The sequence below is a fragment of the Dama dama genome, chromosome 29 (assembly GCF_033118175.1).
Source record: "Dama dama isolate Ldn47 chromosome 29, ASM3311817v1, whole genome shotgun sequence".
NCBI lineage: Eukaryota > Metazoa > Chordata > Mammalia > Artiodactyla > Cervidae > Dama > Dama dama.
Window position 1 is genome coordinate 54,216,657 of NC_083709.1, and position 15,152 is coordinate 54,231,808.

The 15,152-nt window shown below is 43.8% G+C and overlaps 1 protein-coding gene across 13 annotated transcripts in view; it reads right to left on the minus strand.

The window, feature by feature from the left end:
* The window catches only part of TRPM3 (transient receptor potential cation channel subfamily M member 3), an 896,309-nt gene that overhangs the window by 63,323 nt on the left and 817,834 nt on the right, over nt 1–15,152 (minus strand). For all 13 annotated transcript variants that reach the window (XM_061132826.1, XM_061132822.1, XM_061132817.1 and 10 more), the window contains 3 exons: nt 11,690–11,830; nt 5,106–5,234; nt 194–445 (listed from right to left, as the gene is read on the minus strand). In XM_061132826.1, the coding sequence (XP_060988809.1) occupies nt 194–445; nt 5,106–5,234; nt 11,690–11,830 (522 nt within the window). The remainder of the gene's footprint in view (nt 1–193; nt 446–5,105; nt 5,235–11,689; nt 11,831–15,152) is intronic.

A 15,152-nucleotide genomic window follows, 5' to 3' on the forward strand; every position in this document is an offset into this window, starting at 1 on the left:
TGAGTGTGAATTCTCCGGTTATGTATACAGATGAAGTCAAACTTCTGAACACGTGAAAGGAATTAAAAAATAAAACACCTCCCAGGGCCATCTCAGGCAGCGATGGCAGGCCCAAATGAATGATTTCCCTCTTCCGATGATAATCACTCCTCCTCTGAGAACTTATAACATGGAATCAGAGGACCCTGCTTACCATTTTTCCAATCATCATCACATATGGGCCCAAATACTTGTTCACGCCGAAGATGTCTAATAGACGAATGTACCAATAAATGATGTTCACACAATAGATGACCCTCCCATCACTCCTGAAGGGTTGGTCTTGGAGACGAAGAATCATTCCAACAGAGAACAGAAGGATCGCTATGAGGTCTGTGACATTCCAGTACTCTTGCAACCACACCTTCACTTTTTGCAGCAACTTTCCTGGCTCTGACATCAAAATCTAAAAGTCAGGAAAGAGAGCGAGGTTAGGTTTGATTTCTATCTACATTTTCAGCCCAGTTGGAAAGTGCTTGGTCTGTTAGCCAACATTAGTAACTTTTTTTCTGTCTACCTGTATCTATTCAAGAGGCTCTGGATGACCTAAGCTTAGCTCAGTCGTACTTAAGCAGTAAGTTTGATCCTTCAGGATGCCTTACAATCCTGACACACATTAGAGTTTCGCTATAAAATTATTGATTCCTAATACCCTGCAAGTCTCCAAAATCCTTCTCCATCTCAGTAAACAGTATCACCATGTTGAGTTACTCAGGCCACTAACTTAGGAGGATTCCTTCACTCCCCTCTTTCACACCCATGTCCTCTGCATCAACATATCAGCTCTGTTCCCAAATACAACCTAGTGCGACCTCATCTCACTACCTCCGCTGCTGTCATCCTCTCCTAAGCCCCATCCCATCGCCCAGATGACTGCAATAGCCTTCTCACTGGTATCCTGGCCATCACTGTTGCCTAGCCAGCCTCTGAGCAGCACACAGAAAGACCTTTAAAAGCCTAAGCCATGGTCTGGGTGGTGATCACACACTTGTATAGGTAGGTAAAAATGAATCAAGCTGTACCCTTATAAGTTGTTCATTTTCTTACAGGTGAATTAAGCCTCAATTTAAAAGATAAAGAGAGACATGAGAGATGGATGAATAACAGCAAAACTAGAGCAAACTGTGGTAACAGAACACTTAAGCCTTTTGATGGCTTCCATTACAAATACAGAAAGATCCAAATTCCTTATGGTGGCCTCATTTAACATCCCACCATATTCTCCCTGTTCCCTGCTCTGAGGTCATCATGGTCTGCTCTTAAAATGACAAATCCATTCTACATTCAGGACACTTGCACTTGTTCCTTCTGTTGGGCATTTTCTTCTCCCTGATTTTTACACGTCTGGTGACTGCTTATACTCAAGGTCTCCCCTATTTCCCCCTCCTAGAAGAACTTTCTTGACCACCTTCCTTGCAGTGGTCTCCACATCCCCAAGTCAATTGGCCTATTTATTTTTTGAAGATTTTTTTCCCTCGTTGAAAAGCTTCCTCATACATGTGTATGTATGTCTGTACATACATGCTGGTCTAGCTAACTAGCTATCATCCATCCATGCATTCCTCTCAATATCCATTGATCTCTCATCTATAACTATAAACTTTGAGGACAGACCCTTTGTTCCCTAGGGCCTGCTACATAAGAGACACTCAAGAAATAGTTGTTGGCTGCCTGATTGATTGTTGCACAGATACCCCATAGTAACTATCCACTTCCTTGTATATCTTAACTGCTGGGTGGTATTCTGATTTATCTTAAATCCAGAGGGGACTTTTTGCTGCTCCTCACTCTATGAAATGCACAGCTGGATAGCAGGAGTTACAACCCATTCTGTACCACAGGGTGTGAGGAACCTCATGAAGCTACGTAGCAGGGCTACCTTCATGAATCATTTGTGTTTATCTCTGAGATTTCCACTTCTTCAAGCCATGACCCACCCCTTTCCCAGTTCAGGATCTCTCAAAGAAGGGAGTGCAAAGATGGGACAGGTTTCATTTGCAGCTATTGATCTGAATCTTCACAATGACTTTAGTAGCTTACCTTGGCCTGAAGTGTAAGGAAGAGTGGTCTTAGTAAGTCAAGACTGGAGCTTGAAAGGCTGAGCAAGATACCAGGACCTCCCTGGTAGCTTCATTCTTCGAGTACCTTATTCCTAAACCCCTAGCCCTCAGCATGCACTGGAATCACCTGGAGGGCTGGTGAAAGCAGTTGCCTGAGCCCCACCCTTGGAGTTTCTGCTTTCATGTGTCTGATCCCGGGCCTGAGGATGTACATTTCTAAAAGCTCCCAGGTCATGCTGCTGACCACAGGTTGGGAGTCACTGTCCTGCCCTTGAGGAATTCCTGTTGCAGTTGGAATTCCCCATCCCCCCTCCATCCTAACTAGGCAAAATCAGTGTGTGTGCTCCTGTAGGCGTCCTAAGGGGTTCGGGAATGTCTTAAATTAAAGAGTTTCTCTAACCCTTGGCCCACACTCTCTTAAGGTTTGTAGCAAAATATTTTTTAAAAAACAGTGAAAGTATCTTTGTGAAATCTCAACATAGAAACAGATAAAAGCAGAGTGCATGAGGTGAGGCCTCTCTTAGGATCCCTGGGATCCAGGGAGCGTCCCAGTTTGTAACCACGGGCAGGGTGGGCCTAAGGCTGGGCCAGTCTGGTTTAAGACCCAGCTCTCTTTTACAGCTGTGGGATGCAGAAAATTTGCTCAATCCCCGAGTCTGAGTTCCCACAGCTGTGGAGAGGGACGCCTTCACAGCTGCATCACCCACCGTACAAGTGGCCGGAGGCGGCCCCAGTGGGGGGACGAGCACCCGCGCGGCGCAGCAGTTACGTGCTGTTACGGGAGCACCCGGCTTGCTGGGCTGACTCCGCGCGGAAGAATGCGGTGCCGGGAAGGGGTTGGCAGAACGTGAAACCACAAAGCCCTCCTTGTAGGTCCCAGGAGGCGCAGAAGCCTACAGGCTTTCCCCGTTTCCAGGCTCTTGCGTCGGAGGCCTGCAGGGCCTGCGTGCTGACTGCGAGGTGGCACAAGGCGGAACCCTTGGCGCCTGAGCATTTCTTAATGGATTCAAGCACGTGTGGCGAGGGGCAACCTCCCGGGGCCGAAGAGGAAAAGGTCAGATCCTTAGGTGGTCAGCGCCTCCCGCCCCACAGCTGCCTCGGAAACAAGGGCTCTTGGTTGACCCCCTGCTGACCCCGGGCTCCAGGCTCTGCCCTCCCTGCTATTACATGCCGCCTCAGGAGAAATGGATAGCCAGCCTGGAGATTCCTGGCAGGCCGCCGGCTTGGCAGCTTCTTCCAGAACAGTCCGTGGAGGACAGACTGCTCCCTGTCTTCTTCCAGTCTAGTCCCTGGAGAGATTCCAATCTCCTGCTCTAGCCTTTCCCTTTTCTGCTTATCATGGGGAAGGAATATGCATCTAAGGCTTTAAATCGCAAAGCCGGCGAGCTGGCACTTCATAGCAACAGAGCCCTTAGCAGTAGCGGCCTCAGTTCTCAGAGAGCTACACAAAGACCACAGCGAATTTATTACTGTTTTCAGTGCGCAAGTGGGGAGTACACAACACTCGTCAGGAGGTGGAAGGCGTTATGAATGGGAAAGCCCGAGAGTAGACAGGCACCCGTTAACAACAGCAACAGAAACCCTGTTCCGTATAAAACAGGACTCTCGAAATGGGGGCATGATGGCTAGAACTTAAATATCCCAAGGTAGGTTAAAAACCCAAGGGAAGGGCTCTTAACTATTTATACATATTTTTAAAAATGATCCTACTTTTTCTTGGAGGAGAACATTTTAGCCCTGATAGTTAAGGCCCTTTTAACCCGACTTAGCAATGAAGGCAGGGACTTCCCAGGTGGCGCTAGAGGTAAAGAACCCACCTGCCAATGCAGGAGACATAACAGATTATGGGTTCAATCCCTGGGTTGGGAAGATCCCTTGAATGAGGCATAGCAACCCACTCCAGCATTCTTGCCTGGAGAATCCCATGGACAGAGGAGCCTGGCAGGCTACAGCCTATGGGGTCGCAAAGAGTCGAAACAACAGAAGCAATTTAGCAGCAAGCAGCAGTAATGAAGGCAAGGGTGAATTTGTGGGTTTGGAAGAATTATTTTTTCTATGGGGCCCAATATATTTCCCCACTGACTGTAGTACAGCAAGTAGAGCTCTTGAGAATGCAGTGGACTTGACAGGGAGTAATTCTTCCAGAAAAAGCCTCTCCAGCTGACTAGTTTCAGGGGGAAATGCAGAGGAATCTCACTGCACAAGCTTGACATCCCTGTGGACTTGGGAACCAGCTCTGGGAGCCTGTTGGGCAGGGTTGCAGAGCCCTCTGGTGGACTCCTGCTTGACTGCATTTATTATAAAGGCTCTGAATCTGATGGCCCAAGGTTACTCTTAAATTCAAGTATGTCACATGAGGGTGGCATTTTGATGGCTTCTTTAATGCCACGGGATGAGGGAGAGAAGAGAGAGACCCACACCCTCAACCTGAAGGACAAGAAATATGCTCATTTTGCCGGGGGCTGGTAGGCTACTGCCCAGCAGGGGGATAATAAATGTTGAGAAGGAATAAGCTAGGGAATAAATTAACGAAGGCATAGTTCATCCTGGAGCTGCTGAAATGCATTTGCAGAATCATAGATATTGGTAGACTGGGTCCAAAAAGACCCAGAGTAAGGGGTTTCAATGGGAATTAAAAGTGGAAAATTCAAAGATAAAAAACAAATTTTTTAAGTAGAAAAAAAATTTTAAAGTCACATTTATCAAGATGAGGAAAGGGAGGTGTAAACAGTGTTGAAGACAACTGGAGGTTGCTTGGGGCAAGAGTGATGCTCCAGAAAATACAGGTTAGATCCCAAGCATACGTGAAGTGACAATCTTATAAACACACACTGAAGCTTCCCAGGTTTGTCTGTAGTGGCCGAAACCAAGTCCCTTATTTCTGTGGCAGCATTAGAGAAATTGTTTCCGGCTTAATTTGGACCCCAACCTTCCTTACTCCCCTCCATTCACAGAGGTAACTAACCACTGTCTTTCTCCTCTGTTTTCTTTTAGGAAAGTAGTTACCTCTCTCATCTTTTCTATTCCCAGGGTGAAAATATAGGAAATGACGATCCATTCCTGGGTAGAAGGCCAGCGCTCCATCTTCACTAGCACGATATAGTTGAACAGCATCAAGTATCCGATGTACGCCAGCTGTAAGGAAACACAATACAGTGCTCTGGCTGCGAAGACCTGGGTCCATGCCCTTGGGCAAGGACGCTATGCAGCAGGACACACCAAGGTCAGCAAGCAGGGCTAGTTATTCACGATGAAATGAACTTCTAGGGGCTCAACTATCGAGAGAATTTTAAAAGACTATAATATTTGAAATAATTGATATTCAATCTTCCTTTTGAACCTTGCATGTCTCGGGTCCCCACATTCTGCTTGTATCAATGTGTCATGACGCACCATTTTGTTTTGCAATTACCCCATTTCTGGAGTCTTCTTGGCTAAAAAGGGAATCTCTTCTCTCAGGGACTGCTCTTGCTTATATATGAGGCTTGGGTCCTTGAACCAGGACAGCACAGTCAATTTTTGCCTGAAGAATGCCAGGTAAATTAAACGTCTATAAGAAGGAAAGGCAGACACATGCTATACTTGTGAATTGGTCAAAACAACATAAAAATAGCCTGGACTTCCTTGGAGCCCCACTTTAATTCTCTTCTGTGTTAGCTTTATTTTTCCCCTCCTATCTTAATGTGCTTGGCTTGGCAGTACCCTGGGAGGGTTATACCTCATCCCTGGCATGACTTTCCTGCCCTATCCAAGGTAGGATGATAGTCCTTCCTGGTTTCTCCTTCTTTGAAACAAAACAAGAGAAGACAAGCAATTTATAGGAAAGAATGGGTCTTCGAGGCTGACTGTGACTTGGAGTGAGATTTAATTCTCACGAGGCAGTAACACTGGAGGTTGAGCCCTGATGGAACTGGCTGAGTGGCAGTGTGTCCCAGGAATACTCCTCAGGGCTCAGGTTTGCTGACTGTCACTGGAGGATGCAGGGATGTCTAGATGAGTGGAGAGGAGGAGGGCTGGCGAGGCTCTTACATAAGAGGCTGAGGAAAAAATTCATTCCAGGGTGGGCAGTGGCAAAGAAGCTAAGCCTTTTCTAGGTGAGGCTTCAAGTTGAGCAATGTACTTGGCTAGCTTTAGGGGCCTCAGGGGCTGTGAATAGGACCTGAGTGAGTAATTCAAAGCTGCACTCTTTGGAGTTTAGCAAAGAATAGGATATAGTGTGGGCAAAAGGACTGAGACCTTGAGAATTCTGGAGGTACAGGGTGATTCTGGAGCCCTGGAGGCTGCTTAGAAGGTGGAAAAACATGCAGCCTAGCTGGGGACACAGGGCTATGGGCAGCCCTGCAGAGCTAGAAAAACACTGCTTTCTCTCCTAATGGACCTCTTTTCTTCTTTCCTCCCCCCCTCTTTTTTTTTTCCTCTTCCCCCTTTCCTTCTTTTTTCCCTTCCTCTTTACTTTTCCTCCTCCCCTTTCCTTTTTTCTTCCCATTTTCTTTTTTCCTTCCCCCTTTCTCTTTTTTCCATATTTTTTCCTTCCCCCATTTCTTTTGTCTTCCCTTCTTTCTTTTTCATCTTCCTCCTTTTTCTTTCTTCCCCCTCCTTCCCTTTCCTTTTTAAAAACAAATGAATACATAGATCCTGAATAAGACTTACAGACATTTTCTGAGACCTTGTTACGTTGATGGATTTACAGACACAGCTATTTAATTTCTCATCTCTCGAAGGGCCGGCGTGTGCATATATATGTTGGAGATCACGTATGAAAGTGAGAGGGCAGCTGAACAGACGCTGAAGAGTCAGCAGAGCTCCTTCTCGTCTTGCTGAGATTCGCTTGTGTACACCCACCCCGCCCAAGGACCACTCTTTATAACCACGCCTCAGTTCCTACCCCACCCACATTGAGATCATTAGCACACTGTGACAACCTCACCTGAAGAGAATCTTGTCTACTCAATGGGAAATGGTGTAGGATGGTGTTTAAGGTGTAATTTGTTTTATACGGTTCCTGTTTACCATTATATATTGGCATCCACTCTCTAGTCCCTATGAGTTCTGTACTTTACAAAACACAAGGAAAGGACTTTATCGGTTAAACGCTAAAATATACTCTCAGCCTCCTTCTGACCTGAAACCCTTCTCTTCTTAGTTGCTTCTTTCTCCTCGTTGGATCAAATTCCACTGCTTCTGGTGGGCCTTGTTAACTGCCCAGGTTTTGTCATTTTACTTCATTGCAAAACTTTCCAAACCCTTATCTTCTCTTGTCACAAGTAGGCCCAGTGACACACACACAATTCCTCCAGAACCTCTTCATTTTAGTACTTAAATAACTCCTTCAATCTCCCTCTGTCCTGTAAATACAGGTACAGTGTAATTTGGCAGAAGGACTAGTGTTTGGTGGAAGGAATGTAGATGAAAAGTCAGTGACACTTGGATTTAAAAATCCTCCACTCAGCTGTATCTTTTTGTGCAAATCACTTCGCTTGCCTGAGCCTCCTTCTGTGAAATGGAGATGTTTGCAACTGACCCTGCAGAGCTTTTGGAAGGACAGGGAGACGGGAATATGCATCTCTCTCCTGACACAGCCCAGTGAATGGTGGCTGACATTATTATACACCTCTGTTTTCAAGAAACTTCTATTCTTCTTACTTCTGCTTACCTCAGTCCTTCCTTTTTACCCCTGTTCATTATTCATACCTCTGTTCTTTTTCCTTTTTTAAATTGACCTCATTGCTTATGCTTCCTCCAGGACCTTCTCTTTTAGCTCCTGCCTGTTTTTTAAACCATAACTACTCTACAATGCTTTCCTTTCCATTATCAAGCTACAATATACTATTTGGGGACAACTCTCAAAATATGGACTTCCAAAAATAGGGCTTTGAACATGTTTCAATGGTACAACAGAGGACTGACTGCTCTTAGAAACAACCTATCTTAGAACTCGCTAACATTCATGGGGCCTTGCTGCACAGTACCCTACAGGACATGGTTTAATGGCTGTGGGTATATGTGTGAATATATATTCATATATATACATACTTGTATATATCCTGTAAGCTTTAACAGGCTGTGTGTAGAATTCCATAATTTTGAAAAGAAACATAACCTTATGATTCTTAGCTTAGTGGGACTCCTTTAAGAATCTGTTTACATATTCTTATAAAATTTCCATTAACCAAGATGCATGACTCCTAAAGTATGAAAAGTAAGCAACCAAAGCCTGCTGAAGCTGCCTGGGGGTCCCTGGTGGGGCTCGGCCATTCCTCACTTCTTCCCGGGCCTTTTCCTAACGCCACAAGAGTGTGGAAGGGCTGCATGCTGTCGGCAGATGAAGAGTCTGCTTTGCTGGAAAAGCCCCGAGCACAGCGGTGCCCTCTGACCTGGCACCATGGTCCTGTGAACTGGCGTCCTCTCCCACTGGGCCCTAGGAGCAGGCGCTCACACAAGCAGGTCTGGGAGCCAGCTGCAACAGCAGAGGACTCACCTGCTCTCTGGAAACTTGCTAAGACAGGGAACCGACGTTATGTGGAAGTGAGGTGTGCCGTACCTTTCAGAACCTTGGGACTGTAGAACGGGATACTTTTGGAAATTGGGGTGGGACCTACTCTTACAGACAAAAAAGAAAAGCAAATGGGCCCTTGGATTTAAAGCTGCATTTTACTGGTCAGCATCCCTGGGGATTTTAAAGATTGACACTCCACATCTCCATTTACTTCTTTGAGGCCTGGGCTTTGTCAGTGCACATGGATTTCTGGAAATCATTGTGGAAACACAATCGGACATAACTGGAGCATTGGTCTAAGGGGTATGTGGAGGGTAATCCAGTCAGCCATGAAGAAAGGACCTGGACACGTGCCCTTCCCCGCTTCTCAGAGAGGCAGCCCCACAACCTGCAGTATATTGTACAAGGAAAGCAGTGTGCCCTATGCTTCCCGGACCACAAGACTCACCTGAGAACTTAAACTGCCTCTCAGGCTCCTCCCTAGAGATTCATTTAGTGGGGGCTATGATAGGGTCAGGAATTTGCATTTCTAACACAAGCCTTTAGCATCATGGAAGTTTTAGAAATACCAGTCTGAAAACTCAGCCCTTTGTCTAAAGTAATGGTTCTCATCCCTGGCTACTCATTACAACCACTTGGGAGCTTTGAAATATCCTGATGTCTAGGCTGTGCCCCAGACCAATAACATTAGAATCTCCAGGAAAAAGAACCCATGAATCTTTTAAAATATAAATGGAACCCAGGTGTTTTTTTCTCAGTACTCCAGGTGATTCCAGTGTATAGCCAAGGCTCAGAACCATTGGCCAGGGCATTTGTGATCTAAAAATATTCGTGGCTAACAAACTGCCACAGCTACGTGAAGGGAACTAGAAAAATCAAGGAAGTAAAATTAATACAGAACACAAGAAAAAAAAGATGTCCCAGAAGGATAAAAGAATCACATACTCCATTTGTGCAGGTGATAGATAATTCCTGAAACTACTACATCTATTGGCTTCTTTTATGCTCTAGAAAAGGAATCTGTAAACATTTTCTGTAAAGGACCAGATAGTTAAGATAGTTTAAGGTTTTTGTGGGTCAAATGGTCTCTATTGCAAGTGACCAACTCGACAGTTGGCGCATAAAAGCAGCCAGATTACAGGTAAATGAATGGGTTGGGTTGTGTCCCAGTAAAACTTTATCTATGGACATATAATTACACGTGAATTTCATGTGTGACAAATTCATCTTCAATTGCTTTTATTTCAACTCTTTAAAAATGTAAAAAACACTTTTAGCTCACGGGCCACAATAATGGGCAGTGGGCTGGATTTGACCCATGAGCTATGGTTTGCCAAATTCTGACCTAGGCTGAGACAATTAAAGCAGTCTAATATAAGGGAAAGGGCAGACCTGGGCATAAAATACAATAAAAAACATTATGTTAGTTTAGGAAAAGTATATATAAAGCACCTAGCAGAGTGCCTCATAGTAGGTGTTCAATAAATGACAGTCTTATCATTATTGAGTGGATGGATGAATAAAACACTGTTGCTCTGCAATTGGTCTAGCCTAGGAATAACAAGTTACATTTATCTTATGCTTAATGTGTTCCAGGCACTGTTCTAAGTGCTTTACATATTTTAACACATTTAATCTTTACCAATCCTTATAAAGTAGGTACTATTATTATCCCCATCTTAAGAAAACTGGGAACAGAGTGTTAAAGTAAATTGCTTAAGGTCACACGATAATAAAGAGGCCCAGACAGGATTTGTACTTAGGCTGTCTGACTCCAAAGTCCATGCTTGCCACTGGTTGTCAGAAAACAAATATCTGCATGCAATATATAAATAGAAATGATTTTTGCATGCCTTAGTTATTTTGGAGGGGGGGGGAGAATACTTTTCTTTTTTTAATGTTAATAAATTAAAATTTTTACTTCCTTTTACTTTATTTATATTTTGATAATTTTTCATCCTCTTTCAAGGCTATACTTTAAAGCAGTGATTTTCAGCGTGTGCCGTTTACCTCGCAAGGAGACATCTGGCAATGTCTCAGACAGTGTGTTTATCACTTCTGGGGTTGGAGATGGCTACTGACACCTAGTGGACAGAGGCCAGGATGCTGCTCTGCATGTTACAATGCGCAGGGCTGCCCTCCTTAACAAAGAATTATTCTGCCCCAAATGTCAATAGTGATGAGGTTGGGAAAGCCTGACTTAAAGCCATCATTCAGTGTCAGCACACAGGACCACACAAAAAGGACCTCATCTAGTCATCTGCGTCATCTCGGCCTCAGACTCAGATTATCCTGCCGCTGACTCAAGTGACTGGTGTGTAGCTGGCTGTGAGAAAGGCCAAAAGTGCAGACGCACTGCTTTCCACCTGGCCCCACTCCACAGTGGCTGGAGAGCAGCAGAAATGACCTGGGTCAAAACTTACCTTAAGCTTAAAATATCATGAAAAACAGAGGCAGAAAACTAGCAGTCAGGCCATTTCTCCCCTCTCAGGAGGCTATTTCAGGGATAATCTTTCATCTTGTGGGCAGAAAATATGTGCAGGGTATGCTTACTGGACAGTATTTGCTGTGATTGTAGGTTTCTTTACATGTTTTTTGCTATTCTGTTTGCATGTTGTTTGTGTCAGAGCAAGAAAGCTTGTTTGATGACGTATTGTATTGGGAGTAATTACACACTTCTGATCCCCATCTTAAGTGGTTTTCCTTCTAATACTCTGCTCAGCCCACCAACTGTCACCCTAAAACCAGGACTGACATCTAAAATGGGCAACTCTGATCCAGCACTCATCCATCCAGAACATGGAAGCATTTTGTAAAAGGACCTCTATTTCCCTTCTAGATTCGACTCACATTCATCTCATCTCTATTTCTGTTAGCTCTTTTACCATTTCCTTTATTTTCTGCAAGGAGGAGAAATGTAGAAACTGTGGAAGCTGCCTCACAAGCTCCACAAATCTTGCAAAGCTATAGGAAAAAGCAAGGTCATAGAACTGTTATTCCTGCCTGTGTGGTCCTTATATTATGACTCGCAGAAGAAACTGACGCTGACTCTCTGTGGCCATCCATTAAAAAGGAGAAAAGGAAAGGTACTTACAGTGTAGAACCAGAACTTCACAATGGGTGCATTGTAGAATTCATAGATTTTTCTGCCCAGGGGGATTAACCGGTGTCTGCTCTGAACTTCTTCTTCATCCTTCTTCCTGGAGGACTCCCCGTTGTTTCTTCCCAACATTGCCTATGGTGGAAGAGGACCCATAGCATCACAGCAGGGTTCTGGAGAGCAGGTAGTTCAACATGCTCATTTTATATAGATGGGAAAGTGTGTTCACAGAACTGGAGAGCTTTGTTCAGGGTCCTCAGAGAGTTGGAGATTGTGCCTTCTCTAGGTGTGTATTTGCATTACACATAGAATCTGTATACCCTTTGCCTGGGATGGAAGGCCTTAGGGATATTTCTTGATTGTTCTCATCTCTTCCTCCCTGGAACCTCTGGAAGATGAGGTGTTGGAAGATACCCAAAGTTCTGAGAGGCAGAAAGAGCATAACCTGGAAAGACCAGGAACCTCTCATTCCTCCCAACCCCTTCTTTTCCTTTATCATGAGACAGGCAGGTCTGGGTTCTCTACTCAAGCTAATGACTCTCAAGTCAAGGGTACCTTAGACTAGTCATGCCTTATTTGTCCAAAGGTTATGGATATTCAAGAGGTTTAGTTATCTGAAGTGCCCGAGCTTAGGTTAGGAGCATCTACTCAACTTTTAGGCATATGCCTTGGTTTCCTGATTTTAAACCCTGCGAAGCCTTAGTCTGGTGATTCCTCTGCATGTGAGGACTAGAAGTCAGGCCTGACTTGAAAAGGCCCTCATTTTTAAGTTGTTGTGGATTTCCTTAAATCAATTATTTCCTTCTCACTATTGACAGTAGCAGGAACAACAGTGATTAAACATCACAAAAAAGGCAGAACTTGAAAAAAGGCAGACATTCAGAAAGAAGATTGATCCTAATCTAGACACTTAGCATCTGTGGCACATTGGGCAAATTATTTTAACCTCTCTGAGATTTAATTTCTTTAACTGTAAAATAAAGGTAGTAATAGCACCTGATAGAGGCTTGGTCTACAAATCAATCAGCATCTGGCATTTAATAAGTGCTCAGTAAATATTGTTGTTTAGTCGCTAAGACAGGTCTGACTTTTTTGTAACCCCATGGACTGTAGCCTGCCAGGTTCCTCTGTCCATGGGATTTCCCAGGCAAAAGTACTGAAGTGGGTGGCTATTCCCTTCTCCAGGGGATCTTCTCAACCCAATCCACATCTCTTGGGGATCCAATCCACATGCCTTGCATTGGCAGGCAGATTCTTTACCACTGAGCCATCAGGGAAGCCTCAGTAAATATTAGCTGGTCTTTAAAGTGAACTAGAATTTCTCAGATTCTCTTGACTGAAATGATCTAGTTGGGATATCTCACCAGAAAAAGGTGTGTTATTAGGGGTCTATTACACCATAATTTCTTGGCTTTAATTCTTTCTATGTTGTTCTAAGCAAGCTTAGTTCTACAATGTTTGGCAGAGGAAATTTTTATTAAGTGTGAGAAAAGGGTAGAATCTTACAACTACTCAGAGACTGACAAGGGCTTGGGAGAAGAAAAAGTACTAGGAATAATGGTTTAAAGTTGAAGATCTAATCACCAAAGCAATTTACCCTGAAGTTGGTAACAGAGACAACCAAAAGGTGATTCTGGCTTCAAACCACCTTACCCACAATATGAAATATTAGTTTCAACTATTTCTGTCATTACCTCAAATATTCACTTTACTTAAATATGTAACAATCACCAATGGTTTACCTGTAACCAGAGAATTACAGGAGAGGGTAATTTCTATTCCTTTATTGACCCTCTGGCTGGAAAAGTACCTTGAACTAATGAATAAGTAAGACTCCATACTATGGCCTATCTAAGTATTTATTTTGATCAGTGAGCTTCATGATAGATACTAGACAGCAATAGGGTTCTATAAATATCGATCATTAACCTCAAGAAACTCTAAAGGTACATGATATTTGCCTTCTATAATTTATAATTTATGTAACACAATTATCCTACTTCTGTTTATTTATATGCTCAAAGATACAGGATCATTTTGGTAGACACTTAGATGAGAGTAAAGGCAGCCTGGAGGGTTTTAGACATCTCAGAGAATAGCATCTCGGGGTAAACTCTAGGGACAGTGGCTTTTTCCACAGTTACAACAATGCCTTTGGTCTCTGGATGTATTGAGACTTCATTAGGCAAAATTCAAGACACTGGCAAGGCAGGTAAAACAAAAAGAAGAACAGAACAATCTATTTTGCCTTAAATATTCAAAAGTATTTCAAAGTGAGTATACTTCTAAGAGGCTTGTCCTTCATGGTTTAAGTAAAACACTTTTGGCATTTCATTAATTCCAGCCTAAGCAGCTTAACTTGCTGATTTTGTTGATTTCTTTTTCCAGTAGTCAAACATTTCCTTTGGCTACATTTCTTAAAGCAGATTGCAACAGGGTTGAATTCAGACAAGACTGCACAACATGGATTTCAGAATCTTTGCTGGCTGGACACAGATGTCAAGCCTGGGAAAGATCCTTTGAGGTGAACTAAGCTATTGAAGGCTACTAAACTGAAGCAAACTGAGGCTGATATTTCATGTACAACTTTGGAAGGGCCAAGGGAAAATGTTCTATTCCAAGAGAGGATATATCGGTTTAACACAGAAGCTCAAATATCAGTCCTATGAAGGGAGTGGAGTTGTCAACAAGTTGCATTTTCCAATTCTGTTCAGAGTGAGCTGAGACCAGTGGTCCAGCAGTAACAGAACTTGTCATTAGGGTCTAAAGAAGCACCACATTAAAAAAAGGTGCTGTCCAACTCTGATTTTGCCAGCCCATTAGTCCCTTCCTTCCTTTCATTCTCCCTGCTATTTTAGCCTGTGGAGAATCAGTTCAGGCATTAATGCTACTGTGGTGTCTTCTATTTGGGTTCTCAGTAGGCAACAGCAGGGGCTATTCTCTGGGAAGCAAAATTTGCTCTCAGTTCAGAGATGCACCTTTCATTGTGGCTTCTTGAAACATCAGATCCTCAAAACTCTGAATGGAGCAGGAAAGGGAGCTGCCTCTCTGTTTTCCTCCTTGAGACCCAACCAGAGAGAATACTGCTTTAGCTTCTGACTACCTTCCTAGTTTCCTACCTTGAGCCCTCCTAGGATGTACGCCAAAGTCAAGGCCATGTCAAACTTGACATAGGAGGCCCATGCATCCCTATTGGATTCTCTTTACTACATGGCAGACCAAACCAGCTGAGCTCCTACATTTGCGACTAGGAAGAAACTCCTTGCATCCCTTAGCTTTATCAGTTAAAAGTGTGGCCAGTGGAGTCTGCATGTTTGGGTTCTAATCCTGGCTTTGGAACTAATTAGGTGGGTAACCTCAGGCCACTTAACCTATCTTGAATCTCAGCTTCCTCATCTGTAAAATGGTATAACAATAGTACCTACCTTGCAAACTTGCTTTGAGGATTCCATGAGTA